We start from the raw sequence: 15,258 nt of genomic DNA on the forward strand, positions 1-15,258 counted from the left end.
AGCTGATCGGCTCGAGAAGGCAGGCCAGGGGGAAATGGGAGCGCACATGCCCACAGCCTTGCTCAATGACGTCACTTCTTCCAAAAGCGATGATGTCACACCAGGGCTAATTCTTTCACTAAGGTTGCAAACCACCAGGTGGGCCCTGGAGATCTGGAATTACAACTGACTTCCAGACCACAGCGAGCAGTTCCTCTGGAGAAAATGGCTGCTTTGGAGGGAGGGCTTTTGGCATTATACACTGCAGAGGTTTCCCCACTCCCCAAACCCCACCCTCCTCAGGCTCCCCACCCCCACCCCCCAAATCACTACAAATTTCCCAACTCAGAGTTGGCAGTCCTAAAGACTTTAACACTCAGCCCAAAACTTAGCATTTAGTGTTACAGAATCAGCCCTGGCAGCAATACTTCTTGGAGGCACTGGAAGTCACATCATTAATGGGGGCTATGGGCACATGCGCTCATGCATGCATAGGCAGGTAAGTACCCCCCCCCCACTACTCCCTGCAGGTTGCAAGGTGGGACCTGACAACTATCCTTCACGAGAAACCCTCATCAAGAATGCCTATGGGGCGCTCTCTGCTTTCCTTTGTGCTAACCAGGCTTATATTATTTGCCTGCGTGCCTTGAGGAAATGATTTGTCTCACTGTTGCAGCTATTTACTGTTGTTGGTCGATGTGTTATGTTTTTATTTAACTACTGTAAAAGATTGTAAATTTTTCCGTGGGAGTTAAAAATAAATTTAGAAAGACAGGATATATTATAAAGACATAATTTTATGCAATGTATATGATCACACCATTTGTACACCTTGGCATTCTTATCTACAAGAAGACACTCAGTACACCAAGGAGGACTGGCAGATGCTCGATCCCCTCTCCTTTCTTGAATGTCTGCGTAGGACTATTAAGACCACACCATGCACTTACAGGGTCAGGGGTATTCACTTCTGGCCTAGAGAGTCAGCTAGCATTGCCACTCACCATGGAAAGCTCGCACGTATTTGTTACCCAGGTACACCAGATTCTCCAGAGCTGGGTTAAACTGTTCCAGGATACTCTGTGAATCCATCCATGTCAAGGAAGGATTAAAAAAAAAACACCATACATACAACATATTAGCATAAATCTCACTAAATCTCTGAGAGGCTGCAGCTAAGGGATGGCTTGATGTCAGTATTCATGGAGACTGCTCTCTCTTTAGACTGTGACCTGAAAGGGCATTTTTGCCCCACAAACACATTCCCTGATGGATGGCAAGGCTCTATAATAAAGTTAGTGCCAGCAGCAATATTTATTTATTTATGTCATTTATGGTCCACCTTTCTCACTGAGACTCAAGGTGGATTACACAGTGGGACAGTAGTACAGTCAGTATTAAGGACAATTTCATAAACAATGTCGTAGGGTAAATAAACATAAGTTTACAAAGACACAACATTAGCAAGAATCCAACACAGAGTTGAAGAAATGCTGAAACAGAACATAAGCAATTCAAGGGCTGACATAGGAGCATATATTTAAAGCAACAGATAGTATGTAAGACAACATAGTGCTGAAGTCTAAGGTCCCTAACTCATTAGCAGAGCATCTGGGACTCCTCCTTTTTGAATAATTTGGTTTTCCATCATTTGTGGAAAGCTAGGAGAGTGGGGGATCTCCTGACCTCCTCAGGCAGGCCAGTCCACAGGGTAGGGGCCACCACAGAGAAAGCCTGTGTCCTGGCTGTTGTTGACTTTGCCCATGTGCAGGGTGGCACCAGCAGGAGACCCTGTTCAGATGAGTGAAGTTGCCATGGAGGAACACAGGGAGAGAGGTGGTCCCATAAGTGTGCCAGACCAAGGCCATGAAGAGCTTTGTATGAGATAACCAATACCTTGAACTGAGCATGGTAACTGATAGGTAGCTAATGGAGTGACAGCAGAATTGGGGTGATGTTCATGCTCCTGCTCACTCCAGATAACTGTCATGCCACAGCATTTTGCACCAATTTGAGTCTTCTAGTTAACTTAGATGGAAGACCTCAATATAATGCATTACAGTGGTCAGGTCTTGATGTTACTATAACATGGATCCAGGTGGCCATGTCGGCCAGGTCGAGGTAAGAAGCCATCTTCCAGGCTAGAGTGAGGTTGTAGAAAGCATTTTTTGTGGCTGCCTTAACTTTTTTTTCTAGTAGTAGCATTGGAACCAGTATAACCCCTAGGCTCTTAACTGAGTCAGCAAGCGTCAAACAAACTTCATCGAAAGTGGGAAGTACAATGTCCTTCAAGATCTCTACCTTCCCAGCAAGCATCACTTCTGTCTTGTCTGGGTTCAATTTCAGTTTGTTCATTTTCAGCCATTTCACTACAGCTGTCAGGCAATGATCTAAGATTCCTACTGCATCCTGTGGGGACCTGGATAGTGAGATATAGAATTGAGTGCCTTCTGCATAGTGGTGACATCCAACTCCATAGCTGTGAATGAGTTCTCCTAAAGGCTTTAGGTAGAGATTGAATAACATGGGAGATGAGATTGCACTATGAGGAACCCTGCAAGATAGCTCTCATTCTGGAGATAGCTGATCTCTGACAGCAACCCTTTGAGTCCGTTCCATGAGAAATAATTTAAATTATTCTAAAGCACATCCTTTGATGCCCACTTCCGTTTCTAAATGCTTCAACAGGATGGCATGGTCTATTGTGTCAAAGGCTGCAGTTAGATCCAGGAGGAGCAATAAGGAGGCATGACCCTTGTCTATATTCAGATGGAGATCATCCACTAATGCTACTAGTGCTGTCTCTGTCCCATGCCCTGGTCTGAATCCAGACTGGAAAGGGTCTAGTGCACTAGATGTTTCTAGATATGGTTATGGAGAACCTGCACTCAGCCATAGCTGGGACATTATACACAAAACCCAACAGGGCAATATAGCATGAAAGTATGGTGTGTCTCTCATGCTTACAACTTCTGAAAAAAAGAATTTTCAAAAAAAGTTTTTGAAGGTTGTAAACTTGCAGTTTCCCCATAATAAATGCACACCCCCACAAGAGAGCATGTGGGTTGTGTGCTGATAACAAGTACATTTATTGTCTGCATGATAAAGCAGAATCTTCCAGATAAACTGAAGGAGAATATTCCACTCTAACCCTCCACCTGGGGATATTTCCCAGAACTTGACCAGCATTTTTACCTTTGCTGATTGTAGCCAATTCCCATTTTCTACTGCAAAGCAATTTACTTGGTTTTTACAATGTAACAAGAAGGAATATAATTAATATCAGAGTTGGGCCTCAGGAATGTCTCTGCTTCCTTTGAAGCTAGAAGAAGCCTGTGCTAGCTAGACTTTAACTTGTGCTCAGTCAGAATGGACTTTTGAGGGTTGCCAACTCTTGGTTGGGAAATTCCTGGAGATTTAGGGGAGAAGCCTGTAGAGGACAGGGTTTGGGGAGAAGAAAGAGCATGGATGTGATGCCATAGAGTCAACCCTCCAAAGCAGCTCTTTTCTGCAGAAGTGATCTTCAGGCTGCACCTGGAGGTTGGTAACCTTATGTGTTGCTGAGAGGGTTAGAGGGGAACATCAAGAGGACATGTGATGGTTTAGCCCAGTGAGCTCAGGAACAAAGAAGCCAGAACCTGTGGGATAGTGATTTAAAGTGTCAGAGTAGGGAAACCTGGGGTTGAATTCAATCTTCAAATCCAATAAAGCCATAAAACTTGCTGAGTGACCTTTGGCCATTCATTCTCTCTCAGTCCAACCCACTTCATAGGGTTATTGTGTGAAGCGAAAATGGAGGGAAATGAGGATTTGATGTATGTACGTTGCCTCCAAAGGAAAGAGGGCATTGAACTGGGAATATAGAGGCCAGTTAAATAAGCCCTGGCCTAAACTTTTGCCCCTCTGTTCCTGCAAGTAGTTTGAAATGTAGGTGTGGCCAGAGGCATGAGACTTTGGTACTAGCCCAAAAGCTCTTGGCTGTTTGCCTGTGGCCTTATATACATCATGCTGGTGGAACCTCCCCCAGCCTAGGACATCCATGTTGTTTGTTTGCTTGTTTGTTTTGGGGCTCTTGGTGCTGCGTATGTTGTTGTAAATGGTATCTTTATGTTCAGTTCATTTTGGAAATGTTCCCCCCCCCACCAATCCCAAGTGTGAGAGAAAAGGGGAATAAAATAGTCTAAATAAATAAGATGGGATTAAAATATAATATATTCGGAAGGTCTGAGAGAAAGGACTGTGGGCATTCTTTTATCTGCCTATTCTCAGAGCCTAGAAGAATGGCTGGGCAGAGAAAACTATAAATAACATTAATAATAACAATAAATAGGCAGCCGCTGAGCATATTGTGCATATGCAAACATCCTCATAGTTGGATTTTGACACACACACACCACGCACCTCAAACAGGACTTTGTCATGATTCCTTCTAAGCCCATGACCAGACCTATCACATGTTACTACTTTCCTAGTAATGTTTCTATAACTCTGAATCCCTCTTACCAATGTCTTATGCTGGCTACTAGATTACACTTTTAATCTCTTTTAAACAGAGAACAATAGCTGCCTACCTGCAACTGACTGTTTCAACTCAGCTAAGACAAATACTAACAAGGACCATCAAAACATTGCCCCCAAGCCACAGCTCATCTCGATAGTAATCCACCCTCTTTTAGAAGCTGTCCAACGCTTTTTCTGATGGTTCTCTATGCCTGCCAATCGTTTTTTAAAAGAGGGAAATGCTCAAAATTACCTGAAAGTAAATCCAACTTCTTTCACTATATGGGAATTTTCTGTTTCAATGCAAGGCCCACAAGAGGTTAAAACCAAATGCTGAAAGGTGGGCCCCCAAACTCTGCCTCTTGTGCCTTAAAAACAGAAAACTGGTTCACACTTCATGTGGCAAAAGCTGCCCCATCGTTTCACACAACAAACATTTTAAAAGGTGAATGGAGAACATAAGTTCTTATACACATGCATGGGACCTGCAGGTCAGAGAGTTTCCCAATGCATATGTAGTTGTTCAGGAATACAGCCTGGTAGTCACATTTTGTGTTGCTGCTGTGGGAAACACTGGAGTCAATACATGATTGCCATGCAAAAATGAGAAACAGCCTTCCGCTTGTTTTTCAAACCAGATCAAGATGGGTAAACCAAGGCCTTCTGTTAGTGTAAACTGGCATGTAGCTTGAGATAGGACAGAGGTAAAGAATGTGTCCACCATCCATTCTTAGTGTAAATTCCATGCATGCCTACGTTCTTCCTACATTTAAAATAAACAAAATCATTGTCTTTATCTCCCTTTTCCCTACCAGCTCTTCTCTGCTGCTGTGGCCACCTCTGTTAAGGAAAGTCCTGAAGCCACATGTGTCTCTGAGCCAATCAAGAGCAATTCTTGTGTTCCAGAAGATGCACAAGAGGTAACCCAACCTCACCTTGTAGATGGAGATTGTAGATCTGTAGGATTGCTCCATACCCTCCAGCATTTTAGGATGATCCAAAGGTCCCTTTCCCCAGGAAACAGAATGTTGAAGATACGTGGCTCTCCAAAAAAAAAATAAATCCCTACTTATGAATCCAGTTCCACAAATTGAGTCAGGACAAGAGCCTCCTTCCCTACACCACGGCACACAGCAAAGATGCTTATACGCTTTGAAGGGGAAAACAATACCACTAGGGGTTTAATAATTCACTAGGCAGGCTGTTAGAATTTGATCCTTAAGTGTAACCAGATACCAGGTAGGGAGGAATCCTGTGACTGCCATGAAGGTCACGTGACTTTGATTTTTAATTATTTATTGCCAGTTTCCTTATATAGCTCTCTGTGTAGCTCTGCAAGATTATCAAGCTAATCTGTCTTCTTGACCACAACAAACACTTTAGGATTTCGTGTCATCCAAAGCCTGTCGTTTTCTTAGAGAATACAGACAGTATTGGGACCAGCCACATTAGAGCAAACTTCCTTAATTCACTAATGTGCACTCATCTCTTTGACATGGTTCTAGAACCCAGGTTGACATGGATCCTAAATAAGGTGCTTCAAAGATAGGAACAATATTACAACATAAATTTCAACCTTTTATGATTGAATGCTAGAACTAGTACTCAATTTTACCAAAACGTCACATATCACATTTACTTAAACAAATGTAACAAGCAGACACATTCCCATGCCAGAAGCAGGTTAAAATGCTAGCCCAGTATTCATGATTGCCCAGTTCACACATGACATCTATCTTTGAAAAATGCGTGTCCAGGAAAAGCCAAAATTGTTTACATGGAGAACTAGTGTATTGATAAGCCTATTGACTCCAATGGGCTTAAGCACAAACAGTGCAATCCTAAGCAAAGTTACATCTAAACCCATTCATTGTAGAGAGCTTAGACTGGAGTAACTCTGTTTAGGATTGCACTGATTGTCTCTGCTGGATTATGGTCTGTGTACCAACTCTTAGACACAGAGACTTACCTGCGTTTTACAAAATTGCCTCTGTGTTAAATGCAAAGTTTTTATGAACCCAAAGTGCCCTGCTGTCTTGTCATCATGGCATTTTATTAAAACATCCTTCCTCAAGGCTGCTGGTATGTATAATTTGTCGTGCTTGTACCAGCACCCCCTCCCCCTTCTCCAGACACTCCATAAACTCTTGTAAAACCTCCTTCCCCTCCTTTTCTTGTTCTGTTTTGACTGTCTCCAGCCTGAAGTTTGAGGGGGAAGAGAGTCTCTGTGCTTGCCGACACATCAGCACTGCCTCTCCCTCTGTGTGGGGGTGGAGAGACTGTCAACAATTTCATCCCTCCTCCTCTCATGTTGTGGAAGGCAGGATAGAGCATCTGCGAGGAAATTCGATTTCCCTGGGAGGTGCTTGAATGTGAATTGAAACTTGGAGAAGAATTCTGCCCATTGGAGCTGCTTTGCCCCCAACTTGTGGGGTGACTTAAGTGCTTCAAGGTTTTTATGATCATTCCAAATATCAAGGGGTCTTTGCGCCTTCCAGCCAATGTCTCCAAGTGGACAGGGCTAACTTAACAGCTGCAGCCTATTTGTCAAAAACAGACCAGTGTCTCTCTGTCTCTGAAAACTTTTTGGACACGAAGGCACAGGGGTGTAGCTTTCCATTAGAGCAATCCTGTAGAATCACTTTCACCCATTGCAACATCATTTGCATCTACTTGCACAATGAACTTTTAATTCTCATCTGGGTGGCATAATACAGGTTCAGAGGTGAACAGGGTTTTTAAACTTTTGAATGTCTGCTGGCATTCATTAGTCCAGTCTAGTTTAGCACTTGGTTTCAAATTTTCTGGTCCGTTCCCTTTCGTTTTTAGCAAGTCAGTTAAAGACAGGGCAGTTTGTGCAAAGTTCTTAATGAACGGTCTGTAAAAAATTGCAAAGCCCAGAAATGACTGCCTTCTTGTTCTAGGAGCCTCCCACCCTAGCACTGCTTTAATCTTGGCTGGATCCATTCCCAGCCCGTCCTTGGAAACTTGATATCCCCAAAAGTCCAGCTCTTCTTTATGAAATTCACACTTTGATAATTTAGCATACAGGTGATTCTTATACAGGGCGCTCAGAACTTCCGGCACCAACTTTACATGCTCTTCATAATTAGTGGAATAAAGTAGAATATCATCCAAGTAAATGACCACTCTTTTGTATAAATATTTATGCAACACCTCATTGATCAGGTTCATGAAGACTCCAGGTGCCCCTTGCAAGCTAAATGGCATAACCAAATACTCAAACTGTCCCAAAGGGGTGTTAAACGCAGTCTTCCACTCATCCCCCTTTTGAATACGCACTTTGAAGTAAGCAACCCTTAAGTTCAGTTTAGTAAAGATCTTCCCTTTAGCGACTACTCCAAGCAAGTCTCTAATGAGAGGAAGGGGGTAGGCATTTGACATAGAAACTGCATTAATTCTTCTATAATCAGTGCACAACCTCAAGCGCCCATCCTTCTTCTTATGGAACAGCATCGGGGTGACATGGGGAGAGCTTGCAGGTCGGATAAAGCCCCTCTCAAGGTTTTTATCAATGAATTTGCTGAGCTCCTTTCTCTTGGCTGGGCTCATAGAGTACAGCTTCCCTTTAGGAAGGTTCTGCCCAGAGATTAGGTGCAATGGCATAGCCTGTTGGCCTGTGAGGGGGTAATTCGTCTGCCTCTTGTTCCTCAAAAAAAACCCTTAAATCATGGTATTCAGAAGGAATCTCAGCTAACTCTTCTCTTGTTAAGCATACAGTTTCAGGCATGGGAGGGGGGTGGCTCCCCATTGTGGGTTCCACATGTGTTTCTGACATTCTGGCACTGGGAAATACAATCGGCCCATCTTCCACTGTAAGGATCATGATCATATAGCCATCTGACTCCCAAAACTGCTGGAAATTTTGCAGTTCAGCTTACTAAAAAGTTCTTTCCTCCCAATGACACCCATCCCAACCTGGGTCAGTTCAGTCTCATAGGTGCAGGGAGCCCCTTTCATAGGAGAGCCATCCATTTGCTCAAATCTAATAGGCTCTGTTAATTTCACCAGGTCTAGTCTCAGACCTGTTATGAGGGCAGAAGCAATTAAATCCCTGCTGCACCCTGAATTGATCGAAGCTCTCACTCTGATATGCGTCCCCCTTCTAGGGCCAAACGTGCTTACGAAGTCCAAGCGGATAAGAAGCGTTCGCCCCCTTGGAACCTGAAGGTGGGAAACAGTGTTTATATATCCACAAAGAACTTGAGAGGAGCACAACCCAGTAAGAAACTAGGATGGAAGTATCTGGGTCCTTTTCAGGTGAAACATATGATCAGTGATGTTACTGTCGAACTAGAATTGCCAAAGAATTTGAAGCATGTATATCCAGTTTTCCATTTCAACCTCCTCAAGAAGGATCCTGGACCTTGCCAGTGGCACCTGGACCCCGTAGCCCACCTCTTATCTTTATAGACGGACAGCCCCATCAAGAGGTCCAGCTCATTTTGGACTCTAAATGGAAGAGGAGGGTGCTGTATTATCTAATTCAATGGAAACATTTTTCAAAAAGCCAAGCTGAATGGGTTAGGTCCATTGACGTGAGAGCCGCAAAGTTGGTTTGGGCTTTCCACAGGAAATACCCGGAGAAGCCGGTGGGGGCTGATCTTCAGGGGGCAGGATTTCAGGTGCTCAGGATCACCTGTCATACCCCTGCAGCTGAAGCTGATACTGTTGTAGTGATTCTGTCTGTGATCCTATCACTGGGGTGGGAAACTGAGAATGGGAAGTTGTTGTTGATTCCTGCTGTAATCTCTGGCCTTGAGAAGCCTATGAATCCCACAGCCTGTTTTCCTGCTTCCAGCACTGAGGACTAGAAGGAGGCGGGTAGCCACAGGGAACCTTTATCTACTTTAGGCTTGTCTGTAGCCGTCAGTCCTAGCAAGGATGGCATAAGAACATGAAACTGGCATCTTATCAATAAAGAACTTTAACTCCAGAAGTGAAGTCTTTTGAGAGCTGTCTGGCATCCTTACAACCACAATCTAAAGAAGTCACTAGTTTTTTCTCTAGAATAAAGAGTTTTGCATAACCACCATGTATGCATAAATTGGGTTTTGTCATTAATCTGAAGGGTCAAGCATTGCAAAGAATGTTGAGGGCCAAAAGCCAGTGTCAAGATCAGTGTTGGAATCCCAGTGGGGAAAACTGATCCCACCTTTGAAAAACTAATTCACTACAGCAGATTCTATGCTAGACTGTCCTGTAATTTCAGAAATGTCATTATTCCAAATAATTAGTATGTGCGAATCTCCCACCTTACAAGCCAGTTTTTCTCATGAATGTATCTAAATGGATGGCTGCTTTACTGTGAATATCAACAGATATTCACAGTACAGCAGCATATTGTGGTGGTTGTCAGCCATAAGAGTGATCTTCTACTTAAAGAACCAGATTCTATTATTTTCTTCATGCTATCTTAAATCAAGAGGAAAAGCTTTTGTCTTTGCCAGTTACTAAGAGCAAATTGACCCCATTCAGTCCTGGTTGTGAACTCTGGCTGCACACATGGAGATGGACTAGAAGAACTTTGGCCTCATGCTGCACAGGACTTCTCATGTCCTTCCAGAGAGATGCTTATGTTGCCCCCTGACAAGTGTTTGCACCTCACCCGTGAGATGTGTGTCTCATACCTGGAGAGTTATTAAGCTCGAGCACAGTTGGTTTCATGTAAACTTCCATTTATTTAATACTGTGTCAGTTTTGTGGAGATATTCTAGGCCACCACTCTTTGACAGTTATTTTCAATTGCAGTAAACCAAATGATGTTTACAAAAAAATCACACAGGAAAAAAGCCACCTGCTGGATTTCAGATTCATTAGGATATTTTTTTCAAGTTTCAGTAAATTCTAATAAATTAGTGAAAATGCACAAACAATAACGGCAGCACTTAAGTTCTTATCTTTGAGAGAGGAAAAAAGGCAGTTGGGGAGAGGGTGGTATAGGAAAGATGAACCCCAAAAGGAACTGATGTACGGGAACATTAGGGTGAAATGGACACCGAAAAGCATGTTTGACCATTTAACAGACAGAAAATGGTCCATCAGCAGAAGGTCCCTCTCATTATTGTGGTTGAATTTTTGTGCTGTAGCCAAATCTACACAATTCACCCTTATCGTTCACCCTGTGCAGAGGGAGTAGGAAAATATTTTCTCACCTCTGCCAGTGACCAAATACCATCACAACATGTTCTACCTACAAGGAAATTAATATAACAATCTCTATCCTATTTTCCTCAGAACTTTTCAAATCATGTAAGTGGTTCCTTTCAGGAGCTGAGAGGAGCTGAGCAGGAAAGAACAAGGAAGGACGGTGGGGGCGGGGGCGGCATCTGACCACCAGTGAAGGAACCCAACCTTGCTGAGACCAAGTATGAGGACTGTAATGTTCTAGCTGAAAGTATATTGTAGAGGAGTAGCTCTCCCTTCTCATAAATCCTGTAATAGCTCTACTTCCTTCACAGCAGAACTTCAGGATCCAATGGACACACATGGAGAAATCTACAATTAAAACTTTCTTAACCTGTCACATACAACTTTTGACAGCAAGGTGCAACAGATAAAACCTTGAGTGTCAGACAATACCCTTTGTGAGCCCAGCAGGAGCAGGTGATCTGTCGCTGATCAGTCACATGTCCTGTTATCACACAAGGAAACTGAAATACAAGAAACCCCTTACAGTCATATGCAAGGCTGCAGTTATACTGGAGTCTGGCATACAGGAAGAGAGCAGCTACTACTGTGTGGATTACAAGAGCTACAAAACATTTCAGTAAGTGTGATCGCTAAATTCATCAACTTCGTTTTCTGGAGGTGAGAAGGAAGGGCCGGCAGACTTCGTTACTTCTGGTGGTTTTCTAAGTCATCTCTGCTGAGAGGCAGCACTGGAACCATCGAGTCTTGTACAACATCAGGGAATTAGGAACTGGTCTACTAACTGCTTGATTTCATCCCAATGTTGGTAAATGTAGAGCTGAGTTTCCCACAGCAGGTTCACCAGGACAGTATCACTGATCTCATCCAGCATTACATCGGAGTCTAACTGGGGGTTGAACCTGTGGACACCATGAAGGCGTTACCAAATGAAAATCAGAATGGCAATTTTACCAATATTTAGAAATTAGGAATGAGAAGGCAGCAGCAGAAAAGGAGGCTCTGAGATAGAAGGGAGGGAGGCAGGAAAACAGAAAACCCAGTACACACAGGGGAGCACAACTAGGCTCCCCAGTCCCCAGTACGGGTAGAAGATCCTCTGCCCCTTGCCATCTCTCACCTGGCTGGCAGGTGGGGTGGGGGGAATGCAGTGGGGGGGGGGCGAAGTACTCCCCAGAGCACCCCATGTTGTACCATAAATGATGTCACTCCCAGCATGATGCAGAAGCAACAGGTTGCACTGGGGGTCAGATTGACCCCAAATACTTGGAGCGCGCTGGAGCACATGCACAAAGTGAGTCTCCCTCCAGTGCTACTTGCCCTCCCCAACCCCCACCCCCATGTTTGCCTCCAGGGGACCTGGCAAGCCTAGGTGCAACAAACAGCATATCAAAGTGGGATGTGGGTGGCTCAGGTCCACATCCCTACTGAGTCACAAAATGTTTCTATTTATTTATACCCTGCTTTTCTCCTCAATGGGGACTCAAAGTAGCTTGCAATGTGGTGTGTGCAGTGGTTAGAGCATCAGACTAGGATCTGAGAGACTCAGGTTCAAATTCACACTCTGCCATGGAAGCTCACTGAGCCACACATTCTTCAGCTGGCCTACCTCACAGGGTTGTTTGTGGGGATAAAATGGAGAAGAGGAGAACAATGTGAGCCACTTTGGGTCCCCATTAGGAAGAAAGGTGGGGTATAAATGAAATAAATAAATAAAACAAAGTATTGTTTTTTACCGCCGTCATTTTATGCTTACAACAACCAGCTGAAAGAGTCACTTGCTTGAGGTCAACCAGCAAAGTTCCATAGCAGATTCAGGATTTGAAACAGTCTCCCAGATCCTAGCTCAATACTCTAACCACTTTACCGCACTGCCCCAAAGGTAGGGGAACTGTAGTAGGCAAACCCTGGTACCTCATTCCTTGTCCCACCATAGCATTTTGCCAGAAGTAACGGCCACTGCTGCCTGAAGCATCCTATCTGCTGTTCTTGGGCACTGAGGATACAGCTAGCTAGACATGGATACTATGGTTTGTGATGCAACGTGCCCGGGCTGCTTTAGCAGTTTATCAGGAGATACAACACAAAGGGGTTTCACTTTTTTCTTTATCCTTGATTGCTATGGTTCTTCTCAGGAATGAATCAGTTGCTACCCAACCCAGACTATCTTCTCTCAAGACTGACCATACCCTGGCCAATCTTCTCCTATCCTACAGGCAGCCTACTCAGTTATCAGAAATTACTACTGGGATGAGGGAGGGGATGTAGCTCAGCAGGCATGAAAAAGGTCCTGGCCTCAGTTCCCAGCATCTCCAATTAAAAGGATTAGGAGACCCTGAAGAGCTACTACCAGTCTGAGTAGACAATACTGACTGTGATGGACCAGGGGTCTGATTCACTATAAGACAGCTTCATGTATTCCTGTGTGTCCACCACCTTGCTTCCAGATTTCAAAACTGCACCTTCGCTCTGCCACCGCAGCCAGCAGCTGATCCTGAGCCAGTCGTATTCTCTCAACCTAATGGACCTCACAGAACTGTTTTGTATAAAAAGCTCATACAGCACTCTGAAGCAGAACAGCGCTCTAGAAATTAATATTTTCTAACAAGACAGCCAGACATGCTGCTGTTATGGATTGTTGAGAGGCTGGTGGACAGCTACAAAAATGCTAGAGCCAAAGATTAACAATCCCACTTTAGCAAAGGCTACAGACACACATGCGCTGAAGGCAGAGATTCAAAGGTCAGTCCCTACTCCTGCCAATTTGGCAAGGCATCAACCTATACAAATCATATACCTGAAATAACGGGCCTCTATCATCTCACACCAGGCTTTTGAACGATCCACCACTGGGCCATCTGGATCAGTGCACTGCAAAGAAACATTGCTATCATAATTAAATGACCTGTTTGCATACATCCTACAAATCATGTTTTCAGCAAGGCATTAAATAAATTGAAAACTGTTGCAGCAAGGTGTCTTGGAAAGGGGACATTTCTCCTTTGTACTTCGTCACAGAATACAAAACAACCTGATATTTTCTTTTGCTGGAATTCTTATTGAGTTTTCACAGCCTCCATTACGCTGAGTTAATGAGTCATCTTTAATAGCTATTTAGTGGTAGCAATTCACTAATTAGATCAGAGAATACATCAATGCCATTTAGAGACTGATAATTCAACTTGAGCCAACTTTACTGTTTGCAGTGGACAAGAGAGGAGAATTGGTGCAACCTAAAAAAGTCATTTAACGTGCACCTCTGCAGTTCAACCAGTGATGCTGACTCCAAATTTCCAAGCAGCTGCAGATGGGCTTAATTGTACAGACAGGGTCCTTGCATTGCCATGATCCAACTGACTTTAATGGACTTAGATGGGTGTAATTCTGTTTAGGATTGCACTGCATATGTGACACAAAGAATTGAGCACCCTGAGAACTTTCCATCAAGAAAGAGTAAATTTTGAGTATTTAAGGTTATTAAGGCAGGAAGACAGGACTGAAAGTGTGTGTGTACCATTTGGTAAAATGCAGAAGCTACAAAGGCAGGTGAAAACATTTTGCATTTTTCTAAGCACAGGGAGTGGGGGGGAAAGGCTGATGAAATATATGCAAATAAATTAGATTAAAAAATGGATCCCCTCATTAAAAAGGGAGAGAGGCTTTGCATCCAACCATGTGAAATATCTAAAGAACATTTACAGCAGATTGAAATAATTCACTTATTTCATCAGATAAGCAAGACTTTGATGAAACATTTGAATTTCCAAGCAGATATGATATTTCCAATATGCGAAGGAGTTGGAAGCTTTAGTTACTAGGGAAGAAGCAAGGAAAACCGTTAATAAGCAAAGGAATCACAACCCCCAGGGAGGGATGGAATTCCCAGAGAGTCATATAAAACTTTTATGAATGTGCCATTAGATCCCTTGACAGCCACAATTAACCTAGTTGTGACTAAGGGCAAATATCTTTCCGTTCAACAGTAGCCATGCCACAAAAGCCGTTCAACAGCAGCCATGCCACAAAAGCCAGTGTGGTGTAGTGGTTAGAATTTCAGGCAAGGATCTGGGAGACCCAGGATCAAATCACCTCTATGGAAACCCATTGGGTGACCTTGGCCCAGCCTTACATCTCACAGCCTTACATCTCACAGGATTGTTGTGAGGATAAAATGGAGGAGAGAGTGGTGTATGCTGCTTTGTGTTCTCACTGTGAAGAAAGGCAGGGTATAAATGAAGTAAATAATAAATATAGCTGAAGATGGGCGGGGGGGGGACATAACAGGGAAGTTGGTTGGTTGGTGGGTAGGTGTAGTGCTATCGCGAAAGAACCTCCAAGGAGGATTAGGGAATGGTGTCGTCAGGTGACCCGATTCTGGCTTTAAGCATACCAGCACTAGATACCCACATCTGCAAGCAGTTGCAGGATTCTCTCCTTCTGCAACCTTCTAAGAAAAAGTTGAAGTGCCAGATGCAGACAGTAGCCCCAGGTGGACAAGCTTAATAAATTGCCAGGTGTTGCTGGGTCCTGAAAGCTGTATCTGGTAAGCAGAGGCCCAGTATATAATAGCAGCAGGAAGAGGCCTAGCAGCCCAGCCTGCCTGCACTG

The 15,258-nt window shown here is 43.7% G+C and overlaps 2 protein-coding genes across 3 annotated transcripts in view; both read right to left on the reverse strand.

The window, feature by feature from the left end:
* Positions 1-5,519, reverse strand: part of BAIAP2L2 (BAR/IMD domain containing adaptor protein 2 like 2) — a 39,849-nt gene extending 34,330 nt beyond the window's left edge. Inside the window, exons 1-2 of the mRNA XM_054989073.1 lie at positions 5,415-5,519; positions 984-1,059 (exon numbers count right to left, since the gene is read on the reverse strand). Coding sequence (XP_054845048.1) covers positions 984-1,059; positions 5,415-5,465 — 127 coding nt within the window. The 5' untranslated portion in view covers positions 5,466-5,519. The remainder of the gene's footprint in view (positions 1-983; positions 1,060-5,414) is intronic.
* Positions 5,520-10,161: 4,642 nt separating this feature from the next.
* Positions 10,162-15,258, reverse strand: part of PLA2G6 (phospholipase A2 group VI) — a 31,688-nt gene continuing 26,591 nt past the window's right edge. For both annotated transcript variants that reach the window (XM_054988675.1, XM_054988674.1), the window contains exons 16-17: positions 13,448-13,521; positions 10,162-11,552 (exon numbers count right to left, since the gene is read on the reverse strand). In XM_054988675.1, coding sequence (XP_054844650.1) covers positions 11,408-11,552; positions 13,448-13,521 — 219 coding nt within the window. In that variant the 3' untranslated portion in view covers positions 10,162-11,407. The remainder of the gene's footprint in view (positions 11,553-13,447; positions 13,522-15,258) is intronic.

Source organism: Eublepharis macularius, chromosome 9, assembly GCF_028583425.1.
Source record: "Eublepharis macularius isolate TG4126 chromosome 9, MPM_Emac_v1.0, whole genome shotgun sequence".
In the NCBI taxonomy this organism is placed as follows: domain Eukaryota; kingdom Metazoa; phylum Chordata; class Lepidosauria; order Squamata; family Eublepharidae; genus Eublepharis; species Eublepharis macularius.